General features: G+C 37.6%; 1 protein-coding gene across 3 annotated transcripts in view; it reads right to left on the reverse strand.

The window, feature by feature from the left end:
- Positions 1-833: 833 nt before the first annotated feature.
- LOC131755937 (survival motor neuron protein) overlaps positions 834-16094 on the reverse strand; it is a 43738-nt gene continuing 28477 nt past the window's right edge. The window contains exons 8-10 of one of the 3 annotated variants that reach the window (XR_010840162.1): positions 13462-13539; positions 3781-3879; positions 834-1189 (exon numbers count right to left, since the gene is read on the reverse strand). Coding sequence is in view for 2 of the 3 variants with exons in the window: in XM_059062569.2 (XP_058918552.1) it covers positions 13492-13539 (48 nt within the window). In the remaining variant the exon portion in view is untranslated. Of the gene's footprint in view, positions 1206-3780; positions 3880-13461; positions 13540-16094 lie in introns of all 3 variants that reach the window. The other 2 variants (XM_059062569.2, XM_059062574.2) reach the window with 2 other exon arrangements.

The raw sequence follows: 16094 nt of genomic DNA on the forward strand, positions 1-16094 counted from the left end.
GAAGATCCCACACGCAGTGGAGCAACCAAGCGCGTGGGCCACAACTACTGAGCCTGCGCTCTAGAGCCTGCAAGCCACAGCTACTGAGCCCACGTGCCACAGCTACTGAAGCCCACATGCCTGGAGCCCGTGCTCTGCAACAGGAGAAGCCACCACAATGAGAAGCCCGCACACTGTAACAAAGAGTGGCCCCCACTCGCCACAACTAGAGAAAGCCCACGCACAGAAACGAAGACCCAACACAGCCAAAAATAAATAAATAAATAAAATTAAAAAAAAAAAAAAAAAAAAAAAAGAAATAGTACTTACATATAGTATCTTCTCCCACAGCTAAATGGACTAGGGAGAATCTCAGGCATAAGAACACCAATCCTTTAGACTAAACTAAAACAGTACTATGTTCTACCTCTTCAGAGAATCTGAACTGAGAGACACAGATATAGTCAAATGGATGGTAGACGAAACTGCAAGGTAATGATGAAGAGAGGACGGGCTGGGCAATCATGTTAGGCACTGTGCAATGAGGAGGGTGTGGAGGAGGCTAGAAGAGAGGCAGACAGATAAGAAAAGGTGCAGGAGGAGAATGACAATATGACAGCCAAGCAACAGAACACAGCCTTGGTTCCTGACTGGCCAGGTCCAGTCCTCTGACACTCAGCTTCAGCTAGGCTCTGTTCCCTAACCTTGGATCATCAGCAGCGTTGTTTTACAACTGGTTGTATCTTTACAATACTACCCTTTACCCAAATAAGCCTGAGTAGTTTTCTCTACATCTTTAGACAGACTCCAACCTACCATATATATTCCAAAGAAAAATATTCAGATAGTCAAGGTTTAAGAAAAAAAAGTTATTTATTTTTAAAGGCACTGATAAAAATCTTAACATACTTACTAAGAAAGTTACAATATACAAATGGGTTCAGTTGTGATTTTGACTGATTGACTTTCTGCACTGTGTGTGACCTTGAATTTCTTTTAATCACTCATATTTCCATTGTTCAGTTATTCAAACTGATTATTCCCTCAAAATAGCTAACTAGTTATTTAAGCATGAGTCACACGCAACAAGGGGAAATGAAGATGACATACACCCATCCAAGTGTTCATGAAGAAAATGATGAAACTTCTGTTCACATCGACCAGGGCACATCAATATACCATCCTCCTTGGGAGAGAGCTGCACCTGAATCTGAAAGATAAAAAGTCTATATACAATTATTAAATTTAAAAATCTATTTTCTTATAAAATCATAAAGAAGAAAACATAAAGCAACACACACATCATGGTAAATGAAACTAGAATAAAAATATGCTAGTGTAAAAAACAATACTAATTTCAATCTTTATGGGATAGATATTTAGACAAATTAATTGTGAAATTCGTTTGAAGAACAAATGGGCAAGAGTACTTTTAAAAAAATTCTTAAGGAGCACTGGTATTTGATCTGTCCTGACAGAATTTAAAACATACTAAAAACTGATCAAAATTATGTGTTAAAAAAATAGTAATTAGAACAATACAAACATTCTATAACTATACTACAATAAAACTAGAAATTAAACCTAACTGAAATTAAAATTAACCTAAAAATTAATTAACTGAAATGAATTGAAATTAACCTGAAATTAAAACATTTCTAGAGTTAAAAACAAAATTTTGAAATTTGGAATATCTAGAAAATAAGAATTCTACAGAATACAACTAAATTGTCAGAGAAAAATTTATGGTCCTGAAATATCCATTTTAATAAACAACAGATAGAAAGAAAATTTAAAAAAACTTCTAAGGAAAGCAGAAAGTGGAAATTAATCCCAAGATCATCTGGGCCCAATGAACCCAGTTTTAATTTTTGAGGTTTTTTTTTTTTTTTTTTTTTTTTGGATCTTAGTTCCCCAACCAGGGATGGGATTGAACCTGGGCCATGGAAGTGAAAGCACTGAGTCCTAACCACTGGACCGCCAAGGAATTCCCAATTTTTGAGTTTCTTATTCGATCAGTTCTAACTATTTGTCCTTACATTCACGACTCACTCTTAGAGGTCTGCCAAAGAACAAAGAGAAAATTTATTTATTTAAAAAAATAAACAAACAAATAAAACTCCTATCTTGCAATTATGCTGTAACTCTACTGGACTCTTTTATAAATCTACAATATAGAATCTTAGTGATTTTACTATCCCTTATCTTAAAACATTTTGTTATTCTTCATCCCAGGACATATTTTATTTTAACTCATTGTGGTAGTCAGTCTTCAAGATGGTCCCCAATGATTCCTGCCCTTCTCTAATCCCCTCCAGTTGGCTGTGGGCTGCACTTAAGTCAAAAGGATAGAAAAAGGTGGAAGTGATGGTGTGTGATGCAGAGACTAAGTTATAAAAGTACATGTGGTGTTGCTCATTCTGTACTGGATCACCCATGGATCACCCACTCTGGAGAAGCCAACTCTCAGTTTGTGAGGACTCTCAGGCTGCCTATGGAGAACCCCAGGGAGCAAGAGAGCCTCTTGACAACCACCATCTGGGTGAGCTTGAAGCAGATCCTCCAGCCCCAGTAAAACTCTGAGATGACTATTGCCTTGAGGCTGACAACCTGATTTGCAGCCTTAGGAGAACCACCCACCTCACCTCAGCTGCCCCTGCATTCCTGACCCACAGAAACTGAAGATAAATAAATAAATATTTGCTGTTTTAAGGTGCTAAATTTTAGGGTAATTTGTTACGTAGCAATAGATAAGACATTCACCAGTGACCCCTAGCTATGCATAAGGAAAAAAAAGACTAAAATAAGGACATGAAAGGATGGAATCACCTAAAACGATGATGAAATAAATCAACAGTAGTGAAATAAAGCATCACTATTACACCATCCTTCAGTTTTCTTACTGGATTATCTTTCAAGAAGTTTTAATGGAAGTATGGAGATACAATCCTTGTAGTCTTTTTTTAAAAAAGCTTTCCCTGAACACAGTTGAGAATTCAGACTTTTTCATTTTCTGTCCATAATAGCAAAGAGAACAAAATTGACAGAGAAAGTCATTTCAAAATTATTAAAGCAATTAGATGAATGTAAAGGGATAGAGAGTAACATCTAGGCCAGCAGCTGGAAAACTATGGCCTAACATATTTACTGTCTAACACTTTAAGAAAAAAATTTTGATGTTTATTCTGGACTAATAATGGTGAAATTGTTCATATAAGTTAAGTCTCAGATGGTGAGTCTTCAGATGACATATTCTACTTAGGTGAATTTTCCCAAACTCAAGAAATGATATACTTCTTTTTTGTTTAACTTTTAATTTTATATTGGAGTATAGTTGATTAATAATGTGATAGTTTCAGGTGTACAGCAAAGTGACTTAGTTATACATATACATGTATCTATTCTTTTTCAAATTTTTTTCCATCTAGGTTGTTACATGATACTGAGCAGAGTTCTCTATGCTATACAGTAAGTCCTTGTTGGTTATCTATTTTAAATATAGCAGTGTGTACATGTCAATCCCAAGCTCCCTATCTGTTTCCCCCACCCTTCCCCCCTGGTAACCATAAGTTCGTTCTCTAAGTCTGTGAGTCTGTTTCTGTTTTGTAAATAAAGGAACTGATATATTTCTCAGGACAAAAAAAGAAAATATGGTAGTATCATTTAGTTAGTCCTTCAACAGGAAGGACTTCATTATCTAATATTTTATGATTAAAAAACTGAACCATCCCATTTTGCTAAAAGGACATGTGACAATATTCTTTCATCTTTTATAATGCTTGTACACTAAAATTTACTTACAGTTTGTGGACAGATATGGAAGACAGATGTGTATACAAAGTAATTGGAAGGTAACAAATATGTAGAAATGAAAAACAATAAGATCATTCTAACTGGTATCTACAAAAAAAATGAAATAGTTTGCTATTAGGCAACAAAGTGGATAGCCATCATCTGTCTATCCAACAAATAGAAGCTTTCAAAAGTACTGTTTTGACAAACCAAGTGCATGAAGAATCAAGGTAATGATAAGGTCAGCGGCTGGGAAACTATGGCCTAACATAGTTACTGTCTAACCCTTTAAGAAAAAAATTTTGATGTTTATTCTGGACTAATAATGGTGAAATTGTTCATATTCTGACTATATGAAAATTCAACACTATGACTACATAAAAAGCAAATATTTCTGTCAAAATGACAACAAAGCAAGGTCAAAAGAAATGACAAGTTAGGAAAAAAGTATTTGCAACTCATATCACAAAGAATTCTTGCAAATCAAAAAGGAAAAACACACATCCCAGTTGAAAAGTAGGCAAAGGTGATGTTTCTAAAGTTTTCAGAAAAGAAGATACACAGTTCTCTTAAACACAAGAAAAGTTGCTGAACTTCACAATAAGATAAATTATAAATACAATGAGACAATCATTTCCAACTATCAGACTGACAAAGATCCAAAGGTCTGATAAATTATTGGCTAGACTGTGGGAAATAGCGACTCTCATACAATGTCAGTGGAAATGGAAATTAATACAATCTCTACTGAGAGCAATTTGGCAAAAATCTTTAAAATTATAAATGTGTATCTTCTTCAATCCAGGAGTTCTAATTCTAGAATCTAATTCTTGATTCTAATTCAATCTATTCAGATAATCTTAAGGATGTATTCAGATATCTACAAAAAGAATTATGTAAAAGAACACTGACTATAGTATTAAATAGCAAACAACTGGAAGCAACCTAAACTTCCATCCGTAAGAGCTCAATCAAATAAGTATGGTACACATCTGTATATAAGAATATCTTGCAAATGTTTAAAACAAGACAGTTCTACATACTGATATGAAGTGTTCTCCAAGAAATACTAAGGAAAGAGTACTTACTTATTATAAAACACTATATGAATTACCTATAAAAATGGAAAAATAAAAAAGTTTAAAGGAGTTATATGATGGATATAGCTTACCAAGTGTACTTTCATTACATATTATTTCTTATCGTCAGTAAATGTACACAGCACAAAAATAGAATACAAAAGGGTATACTGTGAAGTTCATAATTCAAAAAGACACATGTACCCCTATGCTCACAGCAGCACTGTTCACAATAGCCAAGACATGGAAACAACCTAAGTGTCCATCAACAGATGAATGGATAAAGATGATGTGGTACACATATACAATGGAATATTACTCAGCCATTAAAAAGAATGAAATCATGCCATTTGCAGCAACATGTAAGAAGCTAGAGAGTATCATACTGAGTGAAGTAAGTCAGACAGAGAAAGACAAATACCATATGATATTACTTATATGTGGAATCTAAAATGCAGTAAGTCCCCTGCATACCGAATGAGTTCTGTTCCCAGAGCGTGTTCGTAAGTCCAATTTGTTTTAAGTCCAACAAAGTTAGCCTAGGTACCCAACTAACACAATTGGCTATATAGTACTGTACTGTAATACGTTTATAATACTTTTCATACAAATTATACATAAAAAACAAACAAGGACTTCCCTGGTGGCGCAGTGGTTGAGTCCATCTGCCAATGCAGGGGACACGGGTTCGTGCCCCGGTCTGGGAAGATCCCACATGCCGCAGAGCGGCTGGGTCCGTGAGCCATGGCTGCTGAGCCTGTGCGTCTGGAGCCTGTGCTCCGCAATGGGAGGGACCACAACAGTGAGAGGCCTGCGTACCGCAAAACAACAACAACAACAACAACAAAACAAGAACAAAAAATAAAAATTAAAATATTTTTATGTATGTATGTATGGCTGTGTTGGGTCTTTGTTGCTGCATGTGGGCTTTCTCTAGTTGCAGCAAACGGGGGCTACTCTTCATTGTGGTGTGTGGGCTTCTTATTGCGGTGGCTTCTCTTGTTGTGGATCACAGGCTCTAGGCACACGGGCTTCAGTAGTTGTGGCACATGGGCTCAATAGTTGTGGTGCACAGGCTCAGTAGTTGTGGCTTGCAGGCTCTAGAGCACAGGCTCAGTAGTTGTGGCGCATGGGCTTAGTTGCTCCGCAGCACGTGGGATCCTCCTGGACCAGGGCTCGAATCCATGTCCCCTGCATTGGCAGGCAGATGCTTACCCACTGCGCCACCAGGGAAGTCCCCCAAAACAAAACACTTTTAATCTTACAGTATAGTACCTTGAAAGGCACAGTAGTACAGTACAGCAGCTGGCATAGAGGGGCACATTCACATCTTTGAAAGTTTGCAACTTGAAGGTTCGTATGTAGGGGACTTACTGTATGACACAAATGAACCTATCTATGAAACAGAAACAGAATCACGGACACAGAAAACAGACTGGTGGTTGCCAAGGGGGAGGGGGTTGGGGGAGGGATGGAGTGGGAGGTTGGGGTTAGCAGATGTAAGCTTTTATATATAGAATGGATACACAACAAGGTCCTACTGTATAGCACAGGGAACTATATTCAGTATCCTATGATAGACCATAATGGAAAAGAATTTTTAAAAAAGACTATATATATGTATAACTGAATCACTTTGCTGTATAGCAGAAATTAACACAACACTGTAAATCAACTATACTTCAATAAAAAAAATTGATTAAGAAAAAAAATTTAAAGAAGATGATATATCAGTATCTTACCAAGTTTAACTTAATTACATATTGTTTTACTGTCAGTAGATGTACACAGCACAAAAGTAGAAAAAATACAAAAAGGTATACTGTGAAGTTTCCCTCACATACCTGTGTCTTCTAGTCCCTCTTCAGTAATAACTAGACTATTGCCATGAGATGATAATCAATGCACATACATGCATATATGTAAATGTATATTTACACAAATGGCAGGTAGCATAATACACACAGTTCTGCATTTTACTTTTTTCATTTAAATATATTTTCCTATCAGATTGCTATATATAACAAACAACAATGTAGTTTAAGAAAAACACACACAAAAAAAGAATTAAAAGAATAAACTGAATAATGTCCAAAAACTGATTCAAACTATTTTATAACTTTTATTTTATAACATGAATAACAATGGAGAAAGAAATAATTTAAATAAACTATAACAAGTAGATACTCTAATAACGATAAGTGTAAAGGATGAGGGCTTTAGTAACTATTCTTTTGGGGAAGCAGTATGACAACATATGATGATCTACAGCACTATTTAGATTCTGAGGCCCAATACATGAAACTAATCAACAATTCACAAAAATAATTCTATGGAACTACAGTTAAACAAAACAAGCCCAAAACAGACCTACTACTGTCACAGAGAGGTGTATATATATATATATGTATACACACACACACACACACACACACACACACACACACCAATAACCCCAACTTTGACAGATGAACCTTATGTACTTGAGAGATAGAGTGTAATATCATTGTTTAGCACATTTTGTTTTAACCATCACAACAGATTAATCTTTCAGAAATCATCCAACAACTGAAAATTAATTGTTCCAAAATGAAAAGGTGATGCAATGAATTGTGCCATCCAACCAAGTATTCAAAAAAATGATAAAATGTTTGCTTAAAAATAGGAGGGGGCTTCCCTGGTGGCGCAGTGGTTGAGAGTCCGCCTGCCGATGCAGGGGACGTGGGTTCGTGTCCCGGTCTGGGAAGATCCCACGTGCCGCGGAGCGGCTGGGCCCGTGAGCCATGGCCGCTGAGCCTGCGCCTCCGGAGCCTGTGCTCCACAAAAGGAGAGGCCACGACAGCGAGAGGCCCACGTACCGCAAAAAACAAACAAACAAAACGGAGGAATAGCTGGTAGTGTACTTGTTTTCCGTGATAGGTTATAAAACTGGGCACAATTTAGGATGCAGCTGTTTCCAGGCATTGGGCAACAGAGAGCACAGGGTGAGATTCTTGAGAAAGGGAAACAGGTGAGCTTTGCATTCACCCCCTTTGGCTGGACACAGTTTCCAGCATGAAACTGCAGCATGAAAGGTGGAGCCTGAGTAGAGAGTACTGTTCTTCCGGGGTGGGTGGAAGAAACAGAGATTGGTGTCTAGGCTCTGGAATAAGGCAGATGGAATTTGAGGAGGTAAGGTCTAGAGAGGAGGGACTTAAAGAGAAGGAGCCCCAGAAATCTGTGTAGGATTGCCACTTAGGTCCTTGCCCAAATCCTAAATTATGCACGTGTAGGACAACACTCCACAGAGCCTGGCAGAAGCAGTTGCTGGGGGGCTAAGAGCTGGAGAGAGAGTTCTGAAGTCATACAGAGTTCTACCACTTACTGTGTGGTCCAAAGCAAGTCACTTGGGAATAATAATAGTAACTAACTTGAGAGTGCTATGAAGGTTCAACGAGGAGCTTCCCTGGTGGCGTAGTGGTTAAGAATCCGCCTGTCAATTCAGGGGACATGGGTTCGATCCCTGACCCGGGAAGATCCCACATGCCGCAGGGCGACTGAGCCCACATGCCACAACTACTGAAGCCTGCACACCTAGAGCCCATGCTCTGCAACAAGAGAAGCCACTGCAATGAGAAGCCCGCGCACTGCAATGAAGAGTGGCCCCTACTCTCTGCAACTAGAGAAAGTCCGTGAGCAGCAAAAGACCCAACACAGCCATAAATAAATAAATAAAATTTAAAAAAAAAAGATTCAATGAAATAACAATGCCTAGCAACACATAGTAATCATTCAAAAAGTATAGTTATCATTACTTGTAAAGGGAAGAAAAAGATGTGAGTTTCTAGTTTCCTTTACAATAAAAACCCAACTAACACAGAGCTAAGAGTCTACTGAAACCAAGTTCTATAAAGTAAGATTTTTCTTTTACAAATTTAATTTTTTATTATAAATTTTACAGTAAAAGTAAAATGAACAATATCCTAGAAGTCAAAATTCTACCTACAGGTAATGGCAAGAGTAGGGAAACTATGGAGTCCAAATTTTACCAAACAACCTACAACTTTCCAGATCAGCAGCTTAACTGGAAAAAACATGAAGTTTGTAAGCAAACAAATTTCAAATCAAATCCCTGCTCCCCTAACTAACAACTGAGTGGTATCAAACAAGGTAGCTATGCTGTCTTTTTTTAAATATATATATATATATATATATATATATATATATATATAAAATAAGATTTTATTTACTCTTAACCAGAAGTATTTATCTAAACACAAAGACTCATTAATATTCAGGTACACTGCTTCACATCTTTCTTCTTCTGCCTAGAAACCAAGTTTTATTTAAAGTGGAATGCAGCTCAACTCTAAATTATATGCCATTTTAAAATGTAAAAGGTCAATTTATGTGTCACAATAACTAGTAATGAGGGCTTCCCTGGTGGCGCAGTGGTTGGGAGTCTGCCTGCCGATGCAGGGGACGCAGGTTCGTGCCCCGGTCTGGGAGGATCCCACGTGCTGCGGAGCGGCTGGGCCCGTGAGCCATGGCCGCTGAGCCTGCGCGTCCGGAGCCTGTGCTCCGCGATGGGAGAGGCCGCGGCAGTGAGAGGCCCGCGTACCACACACACACACACACACAAAAAAAACTAACTAGTAATGAAAGGATTAGAACTTCGAAGCTCAGAAAATTACTTTCTCCTACAGTATGGAGGTTCCTTAAAAAACTAAAAATAGAGCTACCATATGATCCAGTAATCCCACTCCTGGGCATATATCTAGAGAAAACTCTAATTTGAAAGGACACATGCACCCCAATGTTCATAGCAGCACTATTTACAATAGTCATGACATGGAAGCAACCTAAATGTCTATTGTAAGATGAATAGATAAAGAAGATGTGGTATATATATACATATATAACGGAATATTACTCAGGCATTAAAAAGAATGAAGTAATGCCATTTGCAGCAACATGGGTGGACCTAGAGATTATCATACTGAGTGAAGTAAGTCAGAGAAAGACAAACATCATGTGATGTCACTTACACGTGGACTCTAGAAAGGGGGAATAGTGATAAGTTTGGAATTTGGGATTAATAGATACACACTATTACATATAAGATAAACAACAAGGACCTACTGTATAGCACTGGGAACTATATTTGATATCTTATAATAACATATAATGGAAAAGAATCTGAAGAATGGATATACATACATGTATATGTATAACTGAAATCACTTTGCTACACACCTAAAACATGGTAAATCCAACTATATTTCCATTTAAAAAAAAAAAGAAAGAAAGAAAAGAAATTAGTTTCTCCAAAAGCTTCTCCAACTGTATTACTTGGTGTCTTCAAAATATGTTACATATATAATCTCAGGACAATAGCTGAACCCACAAGTAATAATAATTTAAAACAATCCTGTGCAAAAGAGTCATACAGTATGATTGCAGTTCTAAACTAAGTAAAACTAATCTTTGTTCATAGAGGTCAGAATGGTGATTACCAGGATAGGTAAGTGTGGTGAATGGAAAGGGGTACAAAGGAACTTCTGGACTGAGGGAAATGTTCTTTTATCTTGATGTAGTAACAATGGTACACCTTCTCAAAACTGATCAAACTCTTCACTTTAAATCTGTGCATTTTAAAAAAAAGTTTAGGGCTTCCCTGGTGGCGCAGTGGTTGAGAGCCCGCCTGCCGATGCAGGGCACACGGGTTCGTGCCCCAGTCCGGGAAGATCCCACGTGCCGCGGAGCGGCTGGGCCCGTGAGCCATGGCCGCTGGGCCTGCGCGTCCGGAGCCTGTGCTCCGCAACGGGAGAGGCCACAACAGTGAGGCCCGCATACCACCAAAAAAAAAAAAAGTTTATTTAATTTTTGGCTGCATTGGGTCTTCACTGCTGCGTGCTGGCTTTCTCCATTTGAGGCAAGTAGGAGCTACTCTTCGTTGCGGTGCACGGGTTTCTCATTGTGGTGTCTTCTCTTGTTGCAGAGCACGGGCTCTAGGCGCACGGGCTTCAGTAGTTGCGGCACGTGGGTTCTAGAGTGCAGGCACAGTAGTTGTGGCACACGGGCTTAGTTGCTCCGCAGCATGTGGGATCTTCCCCAACTAGGGCTTGAACCCGTGTCCCCTGCATTGGCAGGCGGATTCTTAATCATTGCGCCACCAGGGAAGTCCCAATCTGTGCATTTTATTGTATATAAGTTAACCTCGAAAAAAGTATTTGGAAAAAAAATGAGAGCGATGTAAAAATGTTCTTGAATCCTCTTGAAAGGCCACAATTCATACACAAAAATGATAAAATGCCAAGTATTTTGTGAAATACCTGAATACTGAATGTCTTCTACTGATTGCTGTATATAAACATGGATTTCTGCAGAAGCATGAGTTACTTTGGTTAAACTTTCAGAATTTTATTTCTGAATTGAATTGTTTTCCATTCACCAAGAGCTTCAAACAACACATAACTTAAGTTCATAACCATTAACCCTGTAGTTTATTTCTGTTAATGGCAACCATACAGAAAAGCTAAACTTAAAACATGACTCAGATAAAGTAATCTCTGGCTGATCCCTTAATGAAGGTACTCTTCAAATATGGCATCTCATTTCTATTTGCCTATCTTCTGAATATAGGTACAGATCATGGAATTTTCCATCTAGGATTCTTCGTAACCACAAAGACAATTACTACAGTGAAAGCAAGAAAACAAGCTGTTTTGACTTCATTTTCTCTCTTCTTTTACATTCCCTCCAATCTGTGCTCTAAGCCCATTCTAGAACCGTGCCATTCAAAAAACCATTCAAAAAACCGTGCCAGATACTGTAGACATGATGAAGAATGAGATGTGGTGCCTTGCCTCTAATGACAGAGGAAAGACAGATACATAAACAATAAATATAATATACTGTGAAAAGCTGTGTAATAGAAATAAGCAGACAAGAGATTCAAAGAGGGGAACTTACATGGATGGAGAACGGATGACAGTGGTATGACATTTGGGCTAGCCTTAGGCCTTGAAACACACTGCCCTGATGCTTCTAGCTTGTGCATTCTCTGCCTGGAATGCTTCAGCCCAATTCATCCCCTGCCTAGTTTTTCTATTCATCTCTTTAGACTTAGCTGAATAACCTAGCTGAAGAACTTCAATTGAATAAAACTGACTTTAATCGAAGAATGAAATACAGGTAACTATACTTTTAAATGTGAGGATTTATATAATTTAAAAAATATCCCACCCAGGAATGCATAGATTTTGAAGAGATGTTTTTTGAAATTTGCTTTTCAAGGCAACATGGAAACATCCACTAAGAATCATAATGTCCACAACCTTATATTAAATAGTCACAACACAGAAAGTTACCCTAACGCTAAGACAGAATAGAATCGAGTACTACATATAAGAAGGTATTTACTAATGTTATTGAGAATGCCAAAAGCTACTGAACTAAAGGAACAGCGGCATAACATACAGGCAAACAAGCTGATAGAAAGAATATGTAAAAACATTAAAAATGTGATATATATACACACACATGCATAAAATACTGATGAAAAACATCAAAATATGGATGAATATGGACCAAAAGTGTAAAATAATATGTAAAAAGGGAATACAATAATAGACACATAGATTTTACTAATTTAGTTAAAAATACTGAACATTTTTCTTATGTACTTTTCAAACACACAGAAAATAGAAAAAATAGTACAATGAACATCCATATGAACACCACTTAGATTCAATAACAGCCATATATGCTTCATGCACACACATATATACATTTTGCTAAATCATTTAGAAATGTATTACAAACACTGTAACACTTCACTTCTAAATACTTTAGTATGCAAATTTAAAGACATTCTTCCAGAAACAACAACACCCTTATCACAGCTCATAAAATTAGCAATAGTTATCTAATATCATTTAAAATCCAGTCTATATTCAAATTTCCTCAACCTCCAAGTCTCTTATAAATAGCTTTTCAAGTCCAGGGTCTAATGAATAATGAAGGATGCCACATTGTATTTGGCTGTTATATCTCAAGTCACTTCTAATCTGGAATAGTTACCCACTCCATGTCATTTTTTCTTTCATGACACTGACTTTTTGAAGAAAGGAGGCCAGTTATCTTCTACAACATTCCACGGTCTGGACCTGTCTGATCATTTCTTTTGTGGTGTCATTTAACTTGTTTCTCTATCCCCAGTATTTCTGATAAATGGGAAAGTAGATCCTAAAGGTTTGTCTAAATTCCAGTTAAACTTTTTTGACCATAACACTTCATAGGTAATACAGTGTATTTCATACTGCATCTCAAATGAAAAAGCAAGTCTGACTGTCTGATTACAGTGACACAAAGTTTCATCTCTGATTCTAAGGATCTCTTTATTATAAAGGTATGTTTTCCTTTCAATACAACCAACCAACAATTATTTGCTGAGATGATACTTTGACATCATAAGAGTTCTAGAGGGGATTTAGATCAATCTTTTATCAAACAGTTTTTGCACCAAAATGTCTTTAATATTGTTTTACATTAACTTTTCTACTTTTCAATATTTCAATTTTTAAACATATACTTTCTACAAACTACAAAATTTATAAAAAAGTAACACTCTCTTTTATAATGATGGCAGACTTACTCCTTAATTGAAATGTGAGCACCTTCTTTCCTTTTGACTTTGTTTGAAACCCTGTAAGGAAAATAAAGGAATTTAGAAGCATAGAACATGGGAGAAAATATTTGCAAACAAAGCAACTGACAAAGGATTAATTTCCAAAATATACAAGCAGCTTATGCAGCTCAATATCAAAAAAAACAAACAACCCAATCCAAAAATGGGCAGAAGACCTAAATAGACATTTCTCCAAAGAAGATATACAGATTGCCAATAAACACATGAAAGGATGCTCAACATCACTAATTATTAGAGAAATGCAAATCAAAACTACAATGAGGTATCACCTCAGACAGGTCAGAATGTCCATCACCAAAAAAAATCTATAGGGCTTCCCTGGTGGCGCAGTGGTTGAGAGTCCGCCTGCTGATGCAGGGGACACGGGTTTGTGCCCCGGTCTGGGAGGATCCCACATGCTGCGGAGCGGCTGGGCCCGTGGGCCGTGGCCACTAAGCCTGTGCATCCAGAGCCTGCGCTCCGCAGAGGGAGAGGCCACAATGGTGAGAGGCCCGTGTACCACCAAAAAAAAAAAAAAAAAAAATCTACAAACAATAAATGCTGGAGAGGGTGCGGAGAAAAGGGAACCCTCTTGCAGTATTGGTGGGAATGTAAATTGATACAGCCACTATGGAGAACCGTATGGAGGTTCCTTAAAAAACTAAAAATAGAATTATCATATGACCCAGCAATCTCACCCTGAGAAAACCATAATTCAAAAAGAGTCATGTACCACAATGTTCATTGCAGCACTATTTACAATAACCAGGACATGGAAGCAACCTAAGTGTCCATCGACAGATGAATGGATAAAGAAGATGTGGCACATATATACAATGGAATATTACTCAGCCATAAAAAGAAACGAAATTGAGTTATTTGTAGTGAGGTGGATGGACCCAGAGTCTGTCATACAGAGTGAAGTAAGTCAGAAAAAGAAAAACAAATACCATATGCTAACACATATATATGGAATCTAAGAAAAAAAAATGTCATGAAGAGACTAGGCGTAGGACAGGAATAAAACACAGACCTACTAGAGCATGGACTTGAGGATATGGGGAGGTGGAAGGGGAAGCTGGGACAAAGTGAGAGAGTGGCAGGGACATATATACACTACCAAGTGTAAAACAGATAGCTAGTGGGAAGCAGCCGCATAGCACAGGGAGATCAGCTTGGTGCTTTGTGACAACCTAAGGGATAGGGAGGGTGGGAAGGAGACGCAAGAGGGAGGGGATATGGGGATGTATTATACATATAGCTGATTCACTTTGTTATACAGCAGAAACTAACACAACATTGTAGGGCAATTATACGCCAATAAAGATGTTAAAACAAAAAAAGAACATATTTTATACAGAAGTGAACATTTTGTTTCACATAAGACATTTCATTAATTCTCTTTAACAAAATATCATCAGAAAATAAGTACAGCCTTCAAGTGTACTTTAAAAGTGACTCCAAAGTAAACAATTATTAGGCTGCAATTAAGAAAGTTTTCTTCTTTCACTAAGTCTGAAGATGTTCCTGAGCCAACTTATATCTTATTTTCTGTCAAATAAAATATATAATGTGTCATACTCATTTATTAAAATAAAACCATTAAAAACCAGTACCCACTAGACAAAAATATTTTAGAAGTTAAAAAAAAAATCAAGACTCAAATATTTACTGTTTTTCCTGGTCATACTTAGCACAAATGTCCTACTCCTCTCTTCTCTCTTCTGGCCTCAATGCTTTCTATCTTTCCCTACATATATACTAGCTTTTGACTTCACTATTAATCTATATCTTTGAGGCCACAAGATGTATTAAAGGGGATTTGTTACTAATAAGTACCAACGTTAGAGCCTGTGCTATGTTATTTCAATAACATTACTCTCATTCATCTGTATTCTGCTAGGATTTCTAGAAAAAGAAAAATGTATAGGTTAAGAGCTAGACCCAAATCCTGTCTGGCTGCTCTTATGGGAACAGATTAGTAATGGAAAAGTTGTCAATCATGTATGCTTCTGTGGAGCAATGGTTAAGAATCGCTACCTGAAGGCAATGCTCTCTACAACACACATAAGCTATTGGAAAACATGACAATGAACAATAGCTTCTTCTTTTTAATGGTAAAAATTTCCAAGAGACAACAATGCAAGATCTAGGAAATGGCCATTTGTTTACACTTCTGAATACGAACACAGGTTTATATTTTAATTTATGCAGATATACAAATAATAGTGCAAAAAGTAAAGATCATTTCTCTGGAACAAGTTAACCATAGCTTAGCCCTGAATTTGTGGCAAATATACTGGACAAGGCTGCTTTCCTAGGAACTGCTGCTTGAACTCACAGAAGAAACAGAAACATCTGCATTTTGTTGGTTAGGACCAGAGTTCAAAGTCTGTTGAAAACCTGCCAGGTTTGGGCTTCCTTGGTGGCGCAGTGGTTGAGAATCCGCCTGCCGATGCAGGGGACACGGGTTCGTTCCCCAGTCCGGGAAGATCCCACATGCCGCAGAGCGGCTGGGTCCGTGAGCCACGGCCGCTGAACCTGCGTGTCCGGAGCCTGTGCTCCGCAATGGG

Source organism: Kogia breviceps, chromosome 4 (genome assembly GCF_026419965.1).
Source record: "Kogia breviceps isolate mKogBre1 chromosome 4, mKogBre1 haplotype 1, whole genome shotgun sequence".
Taxonomy (NCBI): Eukaryota; Metazoa; Chordata; class Mammalia; order Artiodactyla; family Physeteridae; genus Kogia; species Kogia breviceps.